Source organism: Cervus canadensis, chromosome 26, assembly GCF_019320065.1.
Source record: "Cervus canadensis isolate Bull #8, Minnesota chromosome 26, ASM1932006v1, whole genome shotgun sequence".
Taxonomy (NCBI): Eukaryota; Metazoa; Chordata; class Mammalia; order Artiodactyla; family Cervidae; genus Cervus; species Cervus canadensis.
Window position 1 is genome coordinate 27467336 of NC_057411.1, and position 21653 is coordinate 27488988.

Genomic DNA, 21653 nt, shown 5'->3' on the forward strand with positions numbered 1-21653 from the left:
CTTCGAGCCGCCACGTAATGCCACGTCCCCGCGCATGCGCATCTCAACTGGTGGCGGACGCTGTTTCCGGGCTTAGGGGGCTGGAGCGGCCGCCGAGTAAGCTGTGGCGGTGGCGGCCGGGGAGTGCAAAGTGCAGGCTTGGGGGTCAGGCCCTGCGGAGGACAGGGGAAGTTATCTCTTCTTTCCCGAAAAGGCCGGTAGAGCCCGTGGCTGAGCGGCAAGATGAATTTCCTCCGCGGGGTTATGGGGGGTCAGAGTGCCGGACCCCAGCACACAGAAGCCGAGACGGTGAGAGGAGCGGCGGGTCCGGGACTTGGGAAGGGTCCGGGCAGAAACCGGGACGGAGGACATGGGGGCCCGGAGGTTTCCCCCCCACCCCCGTCCGTCACCGTGGGCCGGGAGTCTACATGCCGCCTCCCCTTTTGCCCCCGTGCCTCTCTTCCTCTCCTGAAACCCGCAAGTTATTCCCTCAAACCCGCAAGTTATTCCCTCACACCCGCAGCGCAACCCCCAGCGCGGCGGCTTGGCCCTGCTGACAGCAGCCGCGCCCCGAAGCCCCGCAGGCCGCTTGGTGGTGGTCCGCGGTGGTACCGCCGGGAAAGTCATCCATCCTGGGCAGAAGTGGCCCGACCTGCCTCCCACGCCCTTTGGGGCCGCGGGCCTGTCCCTCCCGTTTCGCCAGTGTCTTCACTGGCGGTGATTAACCCAAAGTCCACCTCCCTCGCAGTCTGGAATGGGGCTTTGAGGAAGACTGCAGGAAGGTTTAAAACCCAGCAGTTGACCAGAACAAGTGGCTAAGAATAATACGATAGTTTGGGTCACAAAGCCACCTGCCCCTGCCCCTTCAACTGGAGGCAGGTCGTTCTTCAAGGTGTTATTAGTTCGGACACCGTTTTTCAGCCTCACCCACTATTTGGGAAATACTCGCTTGGACGTTGTGATGATCTTTCGCGCTCAAAATGCTTTGGGAACAGGCGTCCCTTCCATTCTCCCCATTCAGAAGTCTGAACTCGTGGTAACGGGATTTGCAGCGTCACTTTAAAAAAATTGTTAGCTACTCAACATAGTTTTTGTTAAGTTGGTTCGATTTTAGGTTTAGGATAAGTCTCGAAGTTTGGTTCGTGTCTGTTAGGAATAAGTGTATGACCTTTTTTTTTTTTTTAACTATTGATTTGAGAGTAATTTTAGGTCTACAAAAAAGTGACAAAGTATGACATTGTAAAAGTAAACTGAGGTTAGTATTCGTATAGCTACTGAGTCGTCTATGAACGTTGATCCTATGTTCTGTGTTACGAGGATCCTAAAGGTTCGGTAGTAGCTTTCATCTCTCAGGTTCTTACTGTGTTCTTTGTAGTTTACATTCTCATTCTCCTTAGATCCCCAACCACCTTGCAGGATAGGTGATAGTATCCTCACTTTACAAATGAAAACTTGAGGCTTAGAGAGGTGAAGTCACTTGACCTAAGTCACACTGCTGGTAATAGAGCCAGGATTCAACCAAAGCTTGCCTTACATCAAAGCCTAGGCTTTATTGCTGATGTGTGTATTTTAATACATATCTGGGAATTTTGGAAATTTATGTAATTATTAAAATGAATGTCATCTGAGTTAGAACTGTTTAAAGCAGAAGCTGAAAGCTGGTGAATCTGCCTTCCTTCATTTGAAAATCAGGAGATTTCACACAGGGTCACGTGCACACACACATGCGTGCATACATACACATACACATGCTCTCTCCAGGTTACCTAGTCACAGCCCACCTCTTCAGCTTTTGTTCATGTATTTTATCTGTCTGATATTTTTGTTTGAGGCACCAGGTTTTAAAGTGTGGTTTATTAGAACTTGATTTGAATCCTTGCCTTCCACCTCTCATTGGATTGAACAGGCAAGAGATGACTAATACCCTATGAGTAAAATCAGAAAAATGCCTACTCTGATGGGTGTAATGAGGATTAAGTGAAATAAAAAATAGAACCTAGCACTTAGTATGTGTTCAATAAAAGCTAAGTTTTTATTACTTTTTTTTCTTTTTTTTGGCTGTGCTATGCAACATGTGTGATCATAGTACCCAGGCCAGAGACGAAACCTGTACCCTCTGCCTTGGGAGCTTGGGGTCTTAACCCCTGAAGTGCCAGGGAAGTCTCTTATTACATGTTTTCAGGGAAAGAATATTTTTTTTTGTTATAGTCTTCTCACAATGTCCTCTCCAGCAAAGATGGTGTACAACTGATTGATTATAGGATTTTAAAGCTGAAAGTCCCTTTGCAGGTCATCCAGGTGGAACCCCCTCATTTTACAAGTTAGGAGGCTGGAGCTCAAAGCTCTGAAGCCACTTGCACAGTAATGCAGAGCTGAGACTAGAGCACTTTGATCTTGCCATGGTGAATGGAGCAACATAGTTTTTACTTCATGATTTCAAAGGGAAACTGGAATCACTTGTGTATCATGTATATATAAACTGAAAGGAAAGTGGGGGGCCCTTGTTCTTGCCTAGACTTGAACGTATATATTCAGAATTGGAAAACCAATGTCTTCTGATGAGAATTAATAGTATACTCTGAGTTACTGTTACACTATTTACTCAGCATGAATAAAATTTATTTCACCATCTCATTCCATCTGGGAGAGTAATTGGTATACAGGGTCATAAGTTACTAATTTAGGAGTATTTATAGGGCATCGGTAGACTGTTGGTATAATATTAGATCTTTTACTTGGTGATTTGATGTGACCTGGATATTCTAGTTGCCAGAGCTTAGAATTTCTAACTTCTGCTTTATCAGTATTTTGTAGTTTTGTCCATTTCTGCAAAGTTATATTGTTTCCATTGTGGTTTCCCTTCTTTTTTGCTTTTCTCATCTTTTCCAGTGGAAAGCCTCTTTTCATTGTCTTAAGTTCTACCTCTCCTTTAAATCCATAATGGATCCCTTCCCTAATTTGCACCCCTTATTTTTCCATCCACTAAACTGCAGATAATATTTCTCCTCTGATTAATCTTCAGATTAACTAGATTGTGCATTTCTTAGACTTTCTGCCCTTTATATCTGCTGCATCTCTTCTAGACTCTTAAGCATGTTTGGTGCAGTGTTCATATATATTTTAATCTCTTTTTCCATAGTAGTACTCAATATTTGTGCTAGGTGTTAAAACAATACTTTTTAAAGACTGTAGGAATCAAAGTGCTGAAGTGATTGAAATTCATTATGTCAAACTTTTTACTTCAGGGGTTTTTCAGATTTGCTGTGCTTTGACTGCTTTCCTGCTTTTCCTTAACTCAAACTTCTCCTAAATGTTTGAGTTTTATTATTGACTGTATGGTACCTAGCTTTTCATACTCAGTTAACAGTAACTTTGGACTGGTATTAAGATGTTCTCTAGAAAAAAGTAGTAAATATTTGTGTTTATAGCATATGATGGTCAATAATTCTACAAAGTTTTAAATATTTAAGTCTGGAGTTTCATTCACATTAAACCTTTCATATTTCATAGCGTCAGATACTTTTTAATTTGATTTCTCTTTTTTACTTCAGTAGAGAAAGGCACTAACTGGTTTCTGACGATTAAAGCCTCCTTAGCTTTGGCATACTTTGCTAGGTCCAGATAAACACTGATTATAGTAAATATCCTACTCATTTGTTTGAGTGCTCGTGCTAAGTGCTATCTATGTCACCTCAGTCCTGTCCAGCTCTTTGTGACCCAGTGGACTGGTAGCCTACCAGGCTCCTCTGCCCATGGCATTCTCCAGGCAAGAATACTGGAGTGGGTTGCGGTGCCCTCCTCCAAGGGATCTTCCTGACCCAGGAATTGAAGCTTCGTCTCTTAAGTCTCCTTCGTTGGCAGACAGGTTCTTTACTACTAGTTCAAACTGGGAAGCCCTTTTGAGAGCTCATACATGCTTAATTTTCCATCTACCTTCCAACTAATATCTTCTTTTTTGAAGGTGAGCTTCTTGCAGATTCCAAGAAAAATGTTAACTATTTGTCATGATGAATCATAGGGGTGGGGTTCTCTTCCCAAATTGTGTCCCAAAACATGAAAGCTGCAAAAGTCCAGAAAAGATATGTAGAATTACTGTACTGCTAAAGTGTCTTTTTTTAGATCAGACTTTGGTCAGCTGACTTGAAAAGCAAAAGGGCTATATGGACACAGCTGTAGTTTCTTTTAATAAAAATTGTTATTAAGGAATGTGCACTTAAATTTAGACACAGTTTTGGTTTAGTCGAGCACATTATATACCCCGTTAGTATAAAATGTGTAGCCTGAAATTCCTATATCTGGCTTCGTGGTTCATATTCTACATTAATAACCCGGTCAGTATTGGAACTGCTAGGCATTTTCTCTCCTAGCTCTCTCACAATAACAGTGTCAGAGAAAGCCATAGTAATGATTTGTGTTTTGATCACTATACCCAACCAAAGGTGTCTCATATTCTTTAAAAGTAGTGCCTATTGAAAATTGAATGGCTTTCTTGAAGGTTAATTATGTAGAGTATTTGTATCATTTAAAATTTACATATCAAAGTGTGTCCCAAAAAATGTGAGTGACTGTAGTTGAAAGGATTTTGTTACTAAAGACATATACTGTGTGATGGTCAAAAACAAAACAAAAAACCTAATATTTGTACAAGGTTTATTAAACAGACAGTATGTTACGTTTACAAATATTTTCCAGATGGAGTTAGAAAGTAAGTGGTGTTTGTCAAATCTAATTGATCGTATCCTTTTCCTCCCTCCAGGAAACCATGTAGGTCTAGTGTTCTGAGAAACATATATTGGATAAAATGTTCCTAAAGGATATATTTTTTAAAGCAATGCTGCATTTAAAATAGAAGTCCTTCCTTATCATCAGCTCTATAGAGTTCATGAACTCTTGCCCTTTGGGTAACCTAAAAGACAAAATAATTCTTGATGTTTTATGATTTATAATTGTAATCACTTGAATTATCTTTTAGGAGAGAATATAAGAATTTCTTATGTAAATTTGTCTTTCTTTTTGTACATGTACCTCTTATTATTTATATTGCTTTGTCTGGTTTTTCTGTTGTATATATCCTAGAAAAGGCATGCTTATATTTTTATACCTCAGGGAGAAATGCCATAAACTTTCTGTGTATAAAAAGTCACAAATTTTTATAATTAAAATTTGTAATTTATAAAATTTATAATTAAAATTTATAATTTTAGTTTATAATTTGAAAACTTATATACTGTTAGACTTTGAATTGCTAGCATTTGTGATAGGTTATTTGTTAGACAAGTTTCAGTATGATGCCTTGCTTAAAAGTGTGTGCTTTTGGAAAACAGGTAATTTCTTAGAGAAAGCATGGAGAATAGATGAAGCAGTATATTATGTTGGCTAACTTATTAGTAATTGTAATGGAAATAGATTGTGTTAGGTTTATGGATTGATCTGAAAAGTGACTGGTGTTTGACTTTGTAATCACCCCCTCCCCCCCACTTTAAGATTGAAACAGTTCAGATCATCTGAAGATAAGTCTGGCTCTTGCTTTTTTTTTTTTTTTAATAAAATCTTCTCAGTGATAGAATTTGATTTAAAACAAATTTCTGGCTCTTTCTGTAATCAAAACCAGTAACTTTTTGTTTCATTAAAACAACGTAAATCGAATTGACTGTTGATTAGCATGAGTTACTTTAGTCCTGTAGTCATAGTTAAGGAAATTCTCTCCAAAGAAGTTATAACTATGTTTTAAACCTCATGAAGGCAAAGTTATATCAAACAAGTTGGGGGATTTCCCTGGCAGTCTCGTAGTTAAGACTGCGCTTCCAGTGCAGGGGGTACAGGTTCCATCCCTGGTTGGGGAACTAAGATCCTATATGCATAGTAGCCAAAAAAAATTTTTTTTTAAAGGAAAGAAAGAAAAGAAAAAAGTTGATGTTAGATGCTTGATAAGTATCTGTTGAATGGTTGAATTTGATTTTTTAAAATTGGCATTACTGACTTTCATTTTCTCATGTCAGTTAAATAGTTACTGAATACTAGAAATTATGAATTTCTATTCGGAATTGTGAAAAAATACTGCAAACTGCTTTATGTCAGAGTCCTTTAAATGTACTTCAGCATCCTAGTTTTATGGTACCTTCTCTTTTTCCCTTCTTATTTCTCAGTGATTTCTTATTTTCATATTCCTCATCTCAGATTTTTCTTCCCTATTCATTCCTTTTCCTTTTGCTTTTTTGGTCTCTTGTGTATCACTGAGTAAAAATAAACTATTAATAAACAAGTTTACACTATTAGTAAACAGAACAAGCAAACAAATTCAGATTATGCTGTGCTTTCGTTCTGTGTCCAACTCTTACAATCCCATGGACTGTAGCCCGCTAGAATCCTCTGTCCATGGAATTTTCCAGGCAAGAATATTGAAGTGGGTTGCTGTTTCCTACTCCAGGGTATTTTCCTGATCCAAGGATTGAACCCACATCTCCTGCATTGGCATGCAGATTCTTTACCACTGTGCCATAGGTTATGAGATTGTAATTGGGCTTTACTAGTTATTAATGGAATTTTTTGTCCTTTTCATATTTTTCTTGACAAGTGAACTTGTGAATCTCACATGACAATCTCATCAGGCAAGAGTCCTGAAACATAATCACCTCCATGAGCTACATGATGTTATACATATTATTTTACTAATTAGCTTTTTTATTTTATTATACAAAATGCCAAACCATACTAGTAAAGTTTAAGTCCTCTTTGACTACCATCTCCAATTTCAGTTCTGTTTCCTGAAATAACTGCTATTCTTATTTTGGTATAAATCCTTCCACACGCTTATAAATAATCATGCAGTATGAATTTATATATTTGTATGAGCATGTTTATCTCTTTTTCATAAATGATACACTGTTTCTAGTGTTCTGCAGCTAGCTTTTTCATTGGTATGTCTTGGAGATCTTTGCATATTAAAACATAAAGCTACTTTATTAGAAATTACTTAAGACACCGGATTTTTAGTTTTCTTAACTACATACCCTCTTCTAAGCGACTATAAAAGTATCTTGATAACAAGAGTGAGTGGTCAGTTGTTCAATTTTGTCTGACTTTTTCAATCCATGTCTAATTCATCATTGTATTTATCTCTGAGAAAATCTACTACCTAGTTAGCATAGTATGAATTAGTTGAAATACTGCTGTCTCTGAAGTTTTTCCTTATTACTCCCTTCAATCCTTTTAAATAAAACTGTGAGTTAAATTTTACTCATATGTATGTCTTCTCGTTAGAACTGGGTTTTTGTTGTTGTCGTTGTTAGTACATAATACTCTGTTTAATGCAAGAATCACAGTATCAAATCCCAGCAGTGTCAGGTGGGTAACATCGTTATTCAGTGAAGCAGGTCAGGTTAGAAAAGAGAGCAGAGAGGCCTGGGATGGAACTGAAGCCTGCATATCCTGCCTCAAGGGTGTAGCTAGTGTTCAGCTTCAGCCGGTTGCTGCAGAGCTTAATGGTTTTAAATCCCGTCCCCATACTGTAAACACGCGTCTTTTGCACAGTCTGTTTATTGTCATGTGTTTGGCATTTTTGTGCTTTTTGTCGATTTCACAGTTAAAACTGGTCCCAAGTATAGTGCTGAGGTCTTACCTGGTGTTCCGAAGGATGAGGAAGTTGTGATGTAGCTTAGGGAGAAAATGTTTGTTAGATTAGCTTCCCTCAGGCATGAGAAATAGCACTTTTAGCTGTGAGTTCAGTGTTAATGAATCAAGATATATATTGAGCAAGATGTCTTTAAACAGAAGCACACATTAAGCAAGGTTATGCATTGGATCCAATTATGAAAATGTTACCAGAGGCTCATAAGGTCCTAGGCCTGTATTTTCCTTAGGTACATTGGTTCTGCTGCCGCTGCTGCTAAGTTGCTTCAGTCGTGTCTGACTCTATGTGACCCCATAGACGGCAGCCTACCAGGCTCCCCCGTCCCTGGGATTCTCCAGGCAAGAACCCTGGAGTGGGTTGCCATTTCCTTCTCCAATGCATGAAAGTGAAAAGTGGAAGTGAAGTCGCTCAGTCATGTCCGATCTTCTCGACCCCATGGACTGCAGCTTACCAGGCTCCTCCGTCCATGGGATTTTCCAGGCAAGAGTACTGGAGTGGGGCGCCATTGCCTTCTCTGGTACAGCAGTTCAGTATCTGCCAGTTCAGTGTTCATGATAACTGTAGAGCATAACTGTCAGGAATTACAAGCCCCAGTTGTGTTCAGAAAGTAGATGAACAGTGAGTCAGTCAAGTGGTCTGTTAAAGCAGGTACTAGAATAAGAGCAAAGGCTGATATATTCTGGAATTGTCTTTAAATGTTTCTGTTATTGAAGCACTAGTTGAAAACATGCTTATTATAAATAATCCAAATCAATATATAGGCTCAAATTGCCCCTTTCTTCCTCTCTCCACAATCTTATTTCCTGTTACCAGGAGTAATCTCTAAGGAAGTTTTGTGTACATCCTTCCAGAGTGTTTGCATTTACCAATGTTTATCACTTAAATGAGTTTATTTATAGACTGAGATAGTTACATTCACAGATACTTGATTTTTTTTAAATTTTAGCAGAAGTATTAGAATATTTCTATTTACTAATTAATGAACATAGTTGGGTCCCCACAGCAAGAGTTGTTTGTTTTTTTTTTTTAATTAAAAGTTTCTTTGTTTCAAGTAAATAGGCTGAAGTGTCTTTTTTTGATTGTTACCAGTATTCTGTTCTATAACCTTATGGGTACTGACTGTGCATTGACTTTTGAACAACACCAACCTTCTGCACAGTGGAAAATCCTCCTGTAATTTATAGTTGTCTCTGTGTATCCTCTGTTCCTCAATATCCTCAGATTTAATTGATTGAGAATCTATAGTCTTTGCTGTTGAAAAAAATTCAATATAAGTGGACCTGCACAGCTCAGATCTGTTGTTCAAGGGTCAACCACATTTACATCTCTGTTGATTCAGGCAGTAAAATTCTGGGAAGGTCACTTGTTTCAAATCTACAGAGGTTATCTGAAATGTTGTGTCTTGGTAGTATGCTGTGATGAGTATTTTTAAAAGGCCTAGGGACAAATATTTGACTTTTTACAGAAGTAGACTGGATTCATATATTCTGTATTGTAACTCATTCTTTTGATCAATAATGGCAGCAAAATGTTACCTGAAAAGGAGCAAGATAGCATTAAAATCTGTGGGATTTAAACTTGTACTTCCTTTGTAGGTAAGAGTGTCAACTAGGCTGACAGCCTTTGACTAGTAAATTCATGCATTTTTCTTTAAATTACTAAGTGGCCTCATTGGTCAGTTTCTTGAGAGAGTGAGTGAGCTGCTGGCAACAAAGTCCCTCACCGCAGGATCCCATTTGGGACACTGAATAGACATGTTCTTCAGCTCTAAAATACTGTCCTTTTTCCTTCTGATGGTAAGGTCCTCTTTCACTCTGCTTCCCTGCTCTTCTGCTTGCTGCATCCTTGGTACCCTTAACCCACACGTCCGCCATATCCACATCACTCCTCAACTTGGGGCCTTCCGACCAGCTGCGCTGTCCAGAGTAGTGGTGTCCTTCCAGTCTCTCATTTCTCTACATCATTTCCTTCATCATACTTACTATTTTCTGTATATTTCTCACCTGTTTTTAATTTATTCTGTTGTCTCCTTGCTTTTATAGTTTCATTTGAGTAGGTACCTTCTAAAGTGATCCACTGCTGTTTTCCCAAAACAGAATTTTGCAGGCCCCAGCAAAATATTAAGCAATTTAGCAGTATTTCTCAAACTGATTGTGGTAAAGGACCAGTGGATTAGTTTCCACCTGCGCCCCCCATTTCCAATTCGTCACAGACCTACACTTTTGTAAAACATAGTAAAAATGTATTGCTAGGAAAAATGAAATGACAACACAGACACACATTCTCATGAACATATAATATACAAGCCCAGTTTTTTTAAATTAAACAACCATAAAGGTAACCAATTGTTACAGAAGTTGCTAATTTATAGTCTTAGTTTCTTTCTTTTTTATTGAAGTATAATTGATTTATAATATTAGTTTCAGGTGTACGATGTCGTGGTTTGATATTTTTGTACATTACAAAGTGATCACCACTATAAGCCTAGTTGCCGTCTGTCACCATACAAAGCTACTGCCATAGTATTGACTCTGTCCCCTATGCTGTGCATTATACCTCTGTGACGTGTTTTATAAGTGTGCCTCTTCACCTCCCTCACTGTTTGACTCTTCCCTCACGCCTTTGCTTAGTGCAGTTTCTGAATTTACCTGGTCACAAACAACGACTCTCTGCTTGCACTGACCATGGCGCCTGTGAGGCTAGCAGCACTCTGTAACATTTTTTGAGTGAATAAATGAATTACCAATTTCAAAATTATGGCACCGAGTTCGTCAGACTCTGTCATTCCTTTAGCCTTACCAAAGCTAGAATATTCTGAGATATTGAAGAGTGATTGCTGATTCATATCAAACTTCAGCTAGCTTGTTCACTGATGCTTTTTGATTCTCTGATTCTTTTTTTTTTTAATGATAAGAGAGGCATTTGAATACATACTTGTTGAAGGAAAAGCTGTAGAAGTATGTAAAGTGAAAAATGAAAGTCCTCCAGGAATGGGCATTGAAGGTCTTCTCTCTTGTTCGTTTTCTATTACGGTGCTGGAGTGGTTGTTCTTGTAATTATGAATGTACATGTGCATGTATTGCCCAAGGACAAAATGCTAGAAGCTGAATTCTAAACAGTAGCTGTTTCAGACGTTTTATTCTTTCTTCTCAAGCCTGTTGGCCTCTTAAATTCAGTTTTTTCAAGTATCCTTTTGCCTTATCTATCTCTACAGCTCTTTGCCCATTGTCCCCACCCTAATGTCTTTTTTTAAAAAACCTTACTTCGTGTTTGTTATAATGAGCTGACATATTTTCTGTAACCTCCTTCTGTTCCAGTTTGTCTTTATTATCTCAGCCAGATTCTTTACAAGTGAGTGTATTAATTTCTGAAGTACTTATATATGGTGCTGCCTTTTTCTTAAATACCTGATAGCTTCTGATTATAGCTTTCCCAACATAAAGCTCCAGCTCCCTTGGAGCAAGGGGCTATTCCATCTGTACTCTGGCTGGGCAGTTAAGGCCAAGGCTAACCGGCGTCATTGGTGGGGTGCAGTGCTCGTGGAAGCATTTCACAGAAACGCGTCACTGTGTTCCCCTGTTTCCAAGGAGGAAATCTTGCAGTGCCTGTAGTTTGCAGCGGGTGCTGCGGCTCACGTTTCCCTGCACAGTGTAAGATAAGTGTAAGGCAGTGGAAGAATAGTAGAGGCAGCGTGGGCTTTGGAGTGAGACCTCTGTGGCTCAGTTAGAATCTGGACCACACCACCGAGCCGGCAGTGTACTTTGGGTGCATTTCTTCTTCCCTGAACCTGAGTTTCCTCTCCTGTAAAATGTCTTATAAGTTTAGGTATTGGAACAGCTACTATAACAGAGGTCTAACCAGGATAAGAGTTTGTGTCTTTCTCCAATAAAAGTCCCATTAGAAGGTGATCCCTCGGGTAGGTTAGTTATGCTCCTCAGGGTGGTCCCGGGGCCCAGGTGCTGCTTTTTATCTTGTTCTGCCATCCCCTATGATAATGGCTTGTTGAAGATGCTTCACTAGCTTCAGGTTCAAGTCCCAGGCTGAGGGAAAGAGAAAGAGAAATGAGCATATAGCTTCCTTTTAAGGACATGACTTGGAAGGCACAACTCACTGGCCAGAAGGTTGTCACTTTCTCTGCCTGGGGGTAAGGAGAGCTTGGAAGGGAGTGTAGGTGGACAGCCTTTGTGCCCAGTTAAAACACAGGGGATTCTAATAACTCAAAGAAGAAAAGAATAGATAATGAACACAATTGTACTGCATTGAGTTGGTGTTTCAAGTCAGGAATAAATAGAATAATGGTCTTAGAAATCTGAATAGGAGTTAAGTGTATTTGTGCTACAAAATATTTTCTTGGTAAATGTCAAAGCCTTTGACTGTGTGGATTGCAATAAACTGGGGAAAATTCTGAAAGAGATGGAAATACCAGACCACCTGACCTGCCTCTTGAGAAACCTGTATGCAGGTCAGGAAGCAACAGTTAGAACTGGACATGGAACAACAGACTGGTTTCAAATAGGAAAAGGAGTACATCAAGGCTGTATATTGTCACCCTGATTATTTAACTTATATGCAGAGTACATCAGGAGAAATGCTGGGCTGGAGGAAGCACAAGCTGGAATCAAGATTGCCAGGAGAAATATCAATAACCTCAGATATGCAGATGACACCACCCTTATGGCAGAAAGTGAAGAAGAACTAAAGAGCCTCTTGATGAAAGTGAAAGAAGAGAGTGAAAAAGGTGGCTTAAAGCTCAACATTCAGAAAACTAAGATCATGGCTCCTGGTCCCATCACTTCACGGCAAATAGATGGGGAGACAGTGGCTGACTTTATTTTTTGGGACTCCAAAATCACTGCAGATGGTGATTGCAGCCATGAAATCAAAAGACGCTTAGTCCTTGGAAGGAAAGTTATGGCCAACCTAGACAGCAGATTAAAAAGCAGAGACATTACTTTGTCCACAAAGGTCTGTCTAATCAAGGCTGTGGTTTTTCCAGTAGTCATGTATGGATGTGAGAGTTGGACTATAAAGAAAGCTGAGCACCGAAGAGTTGATGCTTTTGAACTGTGGTGTTGTAGAAGACTCTTGAGAGTCCCTTGGACTGCAAGGAAATCCAACCAGTCCATCCTAAAGGAGATCAGTCCTGGGTGTTCATTGGAAGGACTGGTGCTGAAGCTGAAACTCCAATACTTTGGCCACCTGAGGTGAAGAGCTGACTCATTTGAAAAGACCCTGATGCTGGGAAAGGTTGAGGGCAGGAAGAGAAGGGGACGACAGAGGATGAAGTGGTTGGATGGCATCACCGACTCAGTGGACATGGGTTTGGGTGGACTCCGGGAGTTGGTGATGGACAGGGAGGCCTGGCGTGCTGCGGTTCATGTGGTCTCAGAGTTGGACATGACTGAGCGACTGAACTGAACTGAACTGAAATGTCACCTTAAAAATACAGACCTATGTTTGACCTAAAACATGGCTAAGTGTTTGTAAGGTTTGAAACATATATAATAATTTCCTTTCATTTGGTTTCCATTGTCTGTAAAAAGTAGGAGTATAGCACTGCATCTTGGAGAGATCACTTACTCAGAAACTTCAACTCTGTGAAATATTATCATGAGGTAATAAGGCTTTCTCACAGCAAAAGTAGAAGTTGCAAAGTCCATGTACTCAGTCTTGAGTTGAAGCCTGAGTAATTTGGAGTTATAGACATATTACTATCTAGCTTAATTATCAGATTTCTCACTGAAAATCTGCAAAATTGGAATGATCTGTTAGAAACATAGGTGATGTCCATGATGGTCAAAAGCCTAATAGGATAGAAAAATAATACAAAGGAATCATAGAAGTTTAACAATAATTAAGTTTGTTAACATTTTTTGAGCATTTATAGCACTAGGTGCTGTGCAAAGATTTTTATATTTATTTCTTCATTTACCACCTAAAACATCCCTGTATCTGATATTGAAGAAGACTTAGGTTTAAATGCCAAGAAAGCTTATAATTATGCTCTTTAAGAAGCCAGAGATTGTTGTAATTAGTTTTAGATTGCTATCAGAAATCAATAAAATGAAAAGGCCATTTTAGTGGCTGACAGAAAGTATCTCAAATAGCTTAATTATGATGGATAAGTTGCTCTTATACTCATTTTTGACTTACTGATTTTGCAGTGTGGTGATTTGAGTTTGTCTTAAGGCACTAGAGAGAAAGTTCGGATTAAAATCACCAGTTGAGAAGAATGTGTGCTTGCCACTAAAACCCAAGTTTAGTAGATAAAAAGCATGTTTATAGTCTTTTTTCTTCTCCTTTTGTTTGGCTGCATCAGGTGGCTTGCAAAATCTCAGTTCTCCAACCAAGAATTGAACCTGGTCTACAGCAGTGAAAGCCCGGAATCCCAACCACTAGGCTATCAGGGAACACCCAGCATGTTTGTCATCCTAAAAATAGCCTTGAGACATATTTACCCAAACTCAGGAACTTTTATATATACATAGTACACTTTAAAATAGTGATTAGTTTTTAAGTTACATTTTACAACTTTCTGAAAAAACTAGTGATTTTATTTATTAATCAAAGTTAATTGAAGATATATAATTTGAACTCATTAGAAAAGAAATCTATCTTTAGCTGACAGTTTAATCTTACAATCATACTCAGGAAAACTCTTTTTAGCTTTAGGTATTCTTTAAGCTGAGAATAGTGAGATTCGTGTTTTCAGAAGATAATTGTGTAGTTTTTCTCAAGGTAAAAAAAAAAATGAGAAAAACTATCAACCAATTACTTGATAAAGAGAACGTTTTATTATTCCTTTTTTTTTCCCTTTTTTACAGTCCAGGTCTTTATTTTTACACCCTTCAGGCCATGAATTCATAGGGAATGGGTTCCAACAGTTCAGGTTCCTTTCCACTGGTCCTCACAAAGTGTGCTTCTCTGGGTGGAGCAGGCTGGCGCTTCAGCTGAACCCAAGTCCCTTTCTCTTTGGCTTCCTTCTTTTACTGATCATTTTCTTTCACACGTTTTAGGAAGCTATCTCGGCTCTTAGAGTGCTTAATATGCTCGACATGCACATTAATTGTCTTGGCAAGAATCTTGCCCTTAACTTGTTTGTTTACAATGATGCCAACAGCATGCTGGGTAACATTATAGACTCCCCCAGTTTTGCCATGGTAACATTTGTGGGGCGTTCCTTTTTGAACAGTACCCATTCCCTTGAATCTACAAGTCACCCTTCTTGTAGATTCGCACGTATGTGGCCAAAGGAACAACTCCATGTTTTCTAAAAGGCCTAGAGAACATGTAGCGGGTTCCCCTCCTCTTTCCCTTTGTGTTGGTCATTTTGGCGAATTACTGGAAGATGGCGGTTCCGGCCGAAAAGCTATTCCATTTTTGAAAGTCAACATAATTAATAAGAAGTAAGTACAATGTAAGGTAGGAATAATTTCTAAACGTGAGGAGGAAAACAATGGGAAAGAATGGGAAAGACTATAGAGATCTCTTCAAGAAAATTAGAGATACCAAAGGAACATTTCATGCAAAGATGGGCTCAATAAAGGACAGAAATGGGAGGGACCTAACAAAAGCAGAATATATTAAGAAGAGGTGGCAAGAATACACAGAAGAACTGTACAAAAAAGATATTCACAACCCAGATAATCACGATGGTGTGATCACTCACACAGAGCCAGACGTCCTGGAATGTGAAGTCAAATGGGCCTTAGGAAGCGTCACTACGAACAAAGCTAATGGAGGTGATGGAATTCCAGTTGATCTATTTCAAATCCTAAAAGATGATGCTGTGAAAGTGTTGCACTCAATACGTCAGCAAATTTGGAAAGCTCAGCAGTGGCCACAGGGCTGGAAAAGGTCAGTTTTCATTCCAATCCCAAAGAAAGGCAATGCCAAAGAATGCTCAAACTACCACACAGTTGCACTCAATCTCACATGCTAGTAAAGTAATGCTCAAAATTCTCCAAGCCAGGCTTCAGCAATACATGAACCGTGAACTTCCAGATATTCAAGCTGGTTTTAGAAAAGGCAGAGGAACCAGAGATCAAATTGCCAACATCCTCTGGATCATCGAAAAAGCAGTAGAGTTCCAGAAAAACATCTATTTCTGATTCATTGACTACACTAAAGCCTTTGACTGTGTGGATCACAATAAATTGGAAAATTCTGAAAGAGATGGGAATACCAGACCACCTGACCTGCCTCTTGAGAAACCTGTATGCAGGTCAGGAAGCAACTGGACATGGAAAAACAGACTGGTTCCAAATAGGAAAAGGAGTATGTCAAGGCTGTATATTGTCCCCTTGCTTATTTAACTTATATGCAGAGTACATCATGAGAAATGCTGGGCTGGAGGAAGCACAAGCTGGAATCAAGACTGCCAGGAGAAATATCAATAACCTCAGATATGCAGATGACACCACCCTTATGGCAGAAAGTGAAGAAAAGCTAAAGAGCTTCTTGATGAAAGTGAAAGAGGAGAGTGAAGAAGGTGGCTTAAAGCTCAACATTCAGATGACTAAGATCATGGCATCCGATCCCATCATTTCATGGCAAATAGATGGGGAAACAATGGTTGACTTTATTTTTTGGGACTCCAAAATCACTGCAGATGGTGACTGCAGCCATGAAATTAAAAGACGCTTACTCCTTGGAAGGAAAGTTATGGCCAACCTAGACAGCATATTGAAAAGCAGAGACATTACTTTGTCCACAAAGGTCTGTCTAGTCAAGGCTATGGTTTTTCCGGTAGTCATGTATGGATGTGAGAGTTGGACTATAAAGAAAGCTGAGCACCGAAGAATTGATGCTTTTGAACTGTGGTGTTGGAGAAGACTCTTGAGAGTCCCTTGGACTGCAAGGAGATCCAACCAATCCATCCTAAAGGAGATCAGTCCTGGGTGTTCATTGGAAGGACTGATGCTGAAGCTAAAACTCCAGTACTTTGGCCACCTGAGGTGAAGAGCTGACTCATTGGAAAAGACCCTGATGCTGGGAAAGATTGAGGGCAGGAGGAAAAGGGGATGAGATGGCTGGATGGCATCACTGAATCAATGGACATGGGTTTGGGTGGACTCCGGGAGTTGGTGATGGACAGGGAGGCCTGGCGTGCTGAGGTTCATGGGGTCGCAAAGAGTCAGACACGACTGAGTGACTGAGCTGAACTGAACTGAGAATGAATAAAATCAAGAAGTCAAGCTAGGCTTGGTTAGCATACTGCATCTGTAGTGTGAAGAAATGCAAATCAATATAGTAAAGACTTAGAAATTCTGCATTGCAGAAACCTAATTTTGTATATAACTTATGTTTCCCTTTGGTTGTGATCATAGGAAGTCTGTTAATATCTTCTGGGACACTAGAAGTCTACAGAACATAATTTGGAAAACACTATATGTATTTAAACACCATTAATTTTGGTACATTGATTGCAAAATTTGTGACACGCCAATATCATTTCTAGAATCCGAGTAAAAAGTGTTATTAAAGAATGAGTAATAGCATAATAAGATAGGAAACAACTGTTGGAGCTATGAAGGACCTGAGTGTAATGGTTTTAAAAACTGTTCTTTATCACTTGTTTTCCATGTTTTTTCAGTCTTTCTATGGCTTATCTTTTCATTCTCTTAACAGTGTCTTTTGAAAAACAGGAGTGATGAAGTCCAAATTATTATGTTCTTCTTTTATGACTTGTACTTTAATATATGTGTCTGAGAAACTCTTGCCTAATTTAAGGCCACAAGCATTTTCTCCAGTGCTTTCTTCTAAAGGTTTTATAGTTGCTTTAAGTTTCCAAATTCTTCTTTAAGTGCAGTTTTACATACACACACAGTTTGATTCTTTTATTACAGTGAGCTTAAAATTTACATAATTTTACAACTTGCTCTTTTTTTTCACTATTTATTAAATCATAGTATTTTTATGTCAGTACAGTTAACATCTTTTGAGTAGTTTTCATAGTATTTGACTGGCAAATATACCATAATTTATTTAGCTTTTCTTCTCTTGATGGACAGTTGTTTCTAATTTTTTTCTATTATAAATAATGCTCCAAGGTTTATTTTAAAATTCAGTTCCGATATTAATTCCTGAAAATTTATTAGAAGCTTAGAACATTTCACCCTTCTAGGTTTTCGAGGCACACTTAAAACTAAATTTTTGATAAACAGTTTCTGACTTTCCTCATTCAGATATGTAGTGGAAATATTAGGGTGAAATTATAATGTAAACAAACATTACTTTAAAAATTTTTGTTTATTAACTTTATTAACACCTCATATACCATAGCCCTAATGGATCCTTCTTAGTTGAAAGAGCTGTAATAGTTATGTTTGCAAAGCTCTGAGTCTACTGATTTCTTTTAATTTTTCAGTTTATATAACTTAACCTTATTTGACTTCTCTTCTGCCACTTCCATTTTTCAAGTCTCTGTGAAAAATCTATTTGATATCTGTAACAAGATTATAATACTATCTAAATAGTGACATCCTTTTTTTTCCCCCCAAATGGTATAAGTTTTGGAAGAAACTTTATGTTATCTTTTTTTCTTTCTTTTTATTCTATTTATGTTATTTCCTTTTTCCATGACAGATTCAAAAGCTTTGTGACAGAGTAGCTTCATCTACTTTACTGGATGATCGAAGAAATGCTGTGCGAGCTCTGAAATCATTATCTAAGGTCTGTAACACTTTATCAGTTATTAAGGTTATTAAGTTGGATATTCCTTTCTTAAATAACCTTTTTCTTTTGTGCAGAAATATCGCTTGGAAGTGGGTATTCAAGCAATGGAACATCTTATCCATGTTTTACAAACAGATCGGTATGTCTCTATTTAATGATTTTTCTCCCTAATTTTTCTTAAAATTTTAATTAATTTGTTTTAGAGTCACTGTTCCAGAAATGATTAAGGCTACTAAGTTTTTACTTTCAGTTGTCATTTCAATAAAGAGTTACTGGACACTAGATCCAAACCATTGCGCTAAGCATTTAGGACAGATATAATCTAAACCTTCAGGGATTGAGAGCTTACCATTATATAAAAAAAGGAATGAAGCAACTGTCAGTTAAAGGTTTAAAATTTGGAATTTGAATTGAACAAATTAATGTATTGATTTTCACTTAGATATACTATAGTGTGTTATTCCATAATATACATGTTATATGTTATATCAGTTATCTAGACTCTGTCTTTCTGAGGGGAGGTAAGTAAACTCATACTAATAGAGTGAAGTCTTAAGAGAAAAGTCATTCAGCATAGTTTTTGCTCTTTCAGGTTGTCTTGAAGAGAGCATCTGCGTCTTTGGTTTTAATTAACAACTGTGCAGGAATAACTTTAGATCTTATCTCTAGTTAAATATGTCTTACAAGCTTTAGCGGCTCGGTTTACATTTCCACCATATCAAGATTTCTTCACAGGTACCTTAAATTCAAAATGTTCAAAAGTTAATGTGTCTCTGGTTGTCCTACTAATACTCGTCCACATCCCATCACCCACCTGATCTACTTCAGCTGCCTTTAACCCAAGTTCTTCCTAGTTAGCACCTTTCCGTTAAAATAAGAAACTGGAGGTTTTGTGCTGAACTCATCCCGCTCCTTAACCCATTATGCCCATCCAGACCAAAAAAAAACAAACCTGGAATCCATGAATTCTCTTGATTTCAGCTGTCAGTCCTAGTTTTGGCTCTCAGTGTCACTCACTTAAGTCATTTTCACAGCCTCTGTGTTAGTTATCTGCTGTGTAATACATTACCTCAAAGCTTCCTGGCTCAAAATAACAAGTATTTGTTATGTCACAGTTCCTGTGGATCAGGAATTCAGAAGTGGCTTAGCTAGGTGGTTCTGGCTCAAGGTCTCTTAGGAGGCTGTGCACAAGATGTCAGCCAGGACTGGAGTCATCTGAGGGCTTGATTGGGGCTGGAGTATCTGATGCCAAAGTGGCACACTCACCTGAGGCAAGAGGCCTCAGTATCTCACCTTGTTGCTCTCTCTAAAGGACTACTTGAGCATCCTCATGATATGAAAAACTGGCTTCTCACAGAGCAAGTGATCTTAGAGGGAGAACAGAGAGAAAGCCACAATGCCTTTTAGGACTTTGTCTCAGAAGTCACTTATCGTCAATCCCATTACATTCTACTTTACTAGAAGCAAGTTAATAAATACAGCCTGTACTTAAGAAGAGGAGACTTAGGGTCCACCTTTTGAAGTGAGCTGTATCAGAGAGTTTGGCTTTTTTTTTTTTTAACATAATGTAAAACCGGCCACCGCCTCCAGACTCTATTCTTTGCCCCTGACTTCTTTGTCTTTCCATTCATTTCGAGAATTTTCTGTCTGAAATGTAAATCTTCTATTACTCACCTGTTTAATGCATTTAACCAACTCAGTGCAGTGTGAAGTCCAAGTTCCTCAAACAAAGCAAAGCATATAAGCATTTAAAAATATATATATATTTCTTTATTTATTTGTCTGCATCAGGTCGTAGTTGCAGCACGCAGGCTCCAGAGCTTGTGGGCTCAGTAGATCGAGCACATGGTTCTAAGCATGTGGGGGAGCTTATTTCCCCCACCAGGGATTGAGCCCATGTACCCTGCGTCAGATGGCAAATTCTTAACAACTGAACCACCAAAGAAGTCCCACATGTAAGCTTTTTAAAGACTTAGATGCTGCCCGTCTGTCAAAACTCATAACCTCTTTTAAAATTGTATTTCAGCAATGCCCAGCTGCTTGTTCATACCGAATAGAATCTTTGCTGTCCTCCTCAGTGTAACTCACATTGGCCACCTTTCAAAGCCAACTAATTCTTGTTTTTGTTATTTATTCATTTGGCTGTGCTGTATCTTAACAGCCCATGGGATCTTTGCCCTTTGTTGGCAGCATGCAGACTCTTAGTTGCATTTAGAATCTACTTCCCTGACCAGGGATCAGACCTGGGCCACCTGCATTGGGATTGCAGAGTCTTAACCATTGGACCACTAGGAAAGCCCCCCCAAAGCCTATTAATTCTAATGTGTTTGATTAAATCCATCGGATGTTATTCCAGAACTATCTGTTATTAACACTGGAGTGGGCAGCTGCAGAACTGTTATTTTAACACCAGCTGGGCAACTGCAGTAGGAAGAATAATGGTCCCCCAAAGATGTTTATATTCTCTCAGCACAACCTATAAATGTTACCTTAGATGGCAGAAGGGACTTTGGAGATACGATTAAGTTACCGATTTTTAGATAGAGAGATTATGTTGGATTATCCAGGTGGGCCCAGGGTAATCCTAAGGCTTCTCAAAAGTTGAAGAGGAATGCAAAAGAGGAGGTCAGAGTGAGGTAAAATGAAAAGACCTCCATCTATCTTTGCTGGTTTTAGAAGTGAAAGGGGACCTCTAGACCTGGAAAAGGCAAGGAAATGGATTCTCCCTGAAAGGCATCAGAAAAGAAGGCAGCCCTGATGATACCCTGACTTTAGTCCACTGAGACCCATTCAGCTCTCTGACTTCCGGAACAGTAAGATAATATACTTGTGTTGTATAAACCACTGAATTTGTAGTAATTTGCTACAGCATCAATAGAAAACTAATAAAGTAACCCAAGTTTGCTATCTGCTTTAAACAATGTTTTGAGAAAACAAATGTTAGATCAAAAAAATTAGTGTGATTATTAAACATACATGTAATTTTTTTCATGTATCTTTATGCATGCATTTCTCATTGAGTTTTACAAAATTGGTTATGAAACAATTACTATCTTGATACAGAAAACAGAATGCTACCCCTTATATAAAGTGGCCCTTATTGTCATTTTTAGGGCACAGTAGAAAATAATAGTCTTGATATAAAGGTTAAGAAATACATTTAAAAAAACATGTATTGCACATTTACTCTCTGCCAGGCATCATAAGGTGTACCATATAGAAATAAGATGTATCACGTAGCCTTGTGAATGTGTGAACTAATAATTGGTCATGTTAGAGGCTGATGGGTATTTTATTATGCCTCTTAGACAGCAAAGCTAAACGTCTGTGAACCTTCTTGTGTTTTATTCCTTTTCTTGTGTCAATT

The 21653-nt window shown here is 38.7% G+C and overlaps 1 protein-coding gene and 1 pseudogene across 5 annotated transcripts in view; one reads left to right on the forward strand and one right to left on the reverse strand.

The window, feature by feature from the left end:
- The first annotated feature begins 5 nt into the window (after nucleotides 1-5).
- USO1 (USO1 vesicle transport factor) overlaps nucleotides 6-21653 on the forward strand; it is a 75977-nt gene continuing 54329 nt past the window's right edge. For 3 of the 4 annotated variants that reach the window (XM_043448439.1, XM_043448442.1, XM_043448441.1), the window contains exons 1-3: nucleotides 72-288; nucleotides 18197-18283; nucleotides 18361-18425. In XM_043448439.1, the coding sequence (XP_043304374.1) occupies nucleotides 223-288; nucleotides 18197-18283; nucleotides 18361-18425 (218 nt within the window). In that variant the 5' untranslated portion in view covers nucleotides 72-222. Of the gene's footprint in view, nucleotides 289-18196; nucleotides 18284-18360; nucleotides 18426-21653 lie in introns of all 4 variants that reach the window. The other variant, XM_043448443.1, reaches the window with a different exon arrangement.
- Nucleotides 14412-15075, reverse strand: LOC122428423 (annotated as a pseudogene). The gene is made up of 2 exons (XR_006265707.1): nucleotides 15065-15075; nucleotides 14412-14978 (listed from the first exon to the last, which is right to left on the reverse strand). The product of XR_006265707.1 is annotated as a 60S ribosomal protein L21-like (transcript).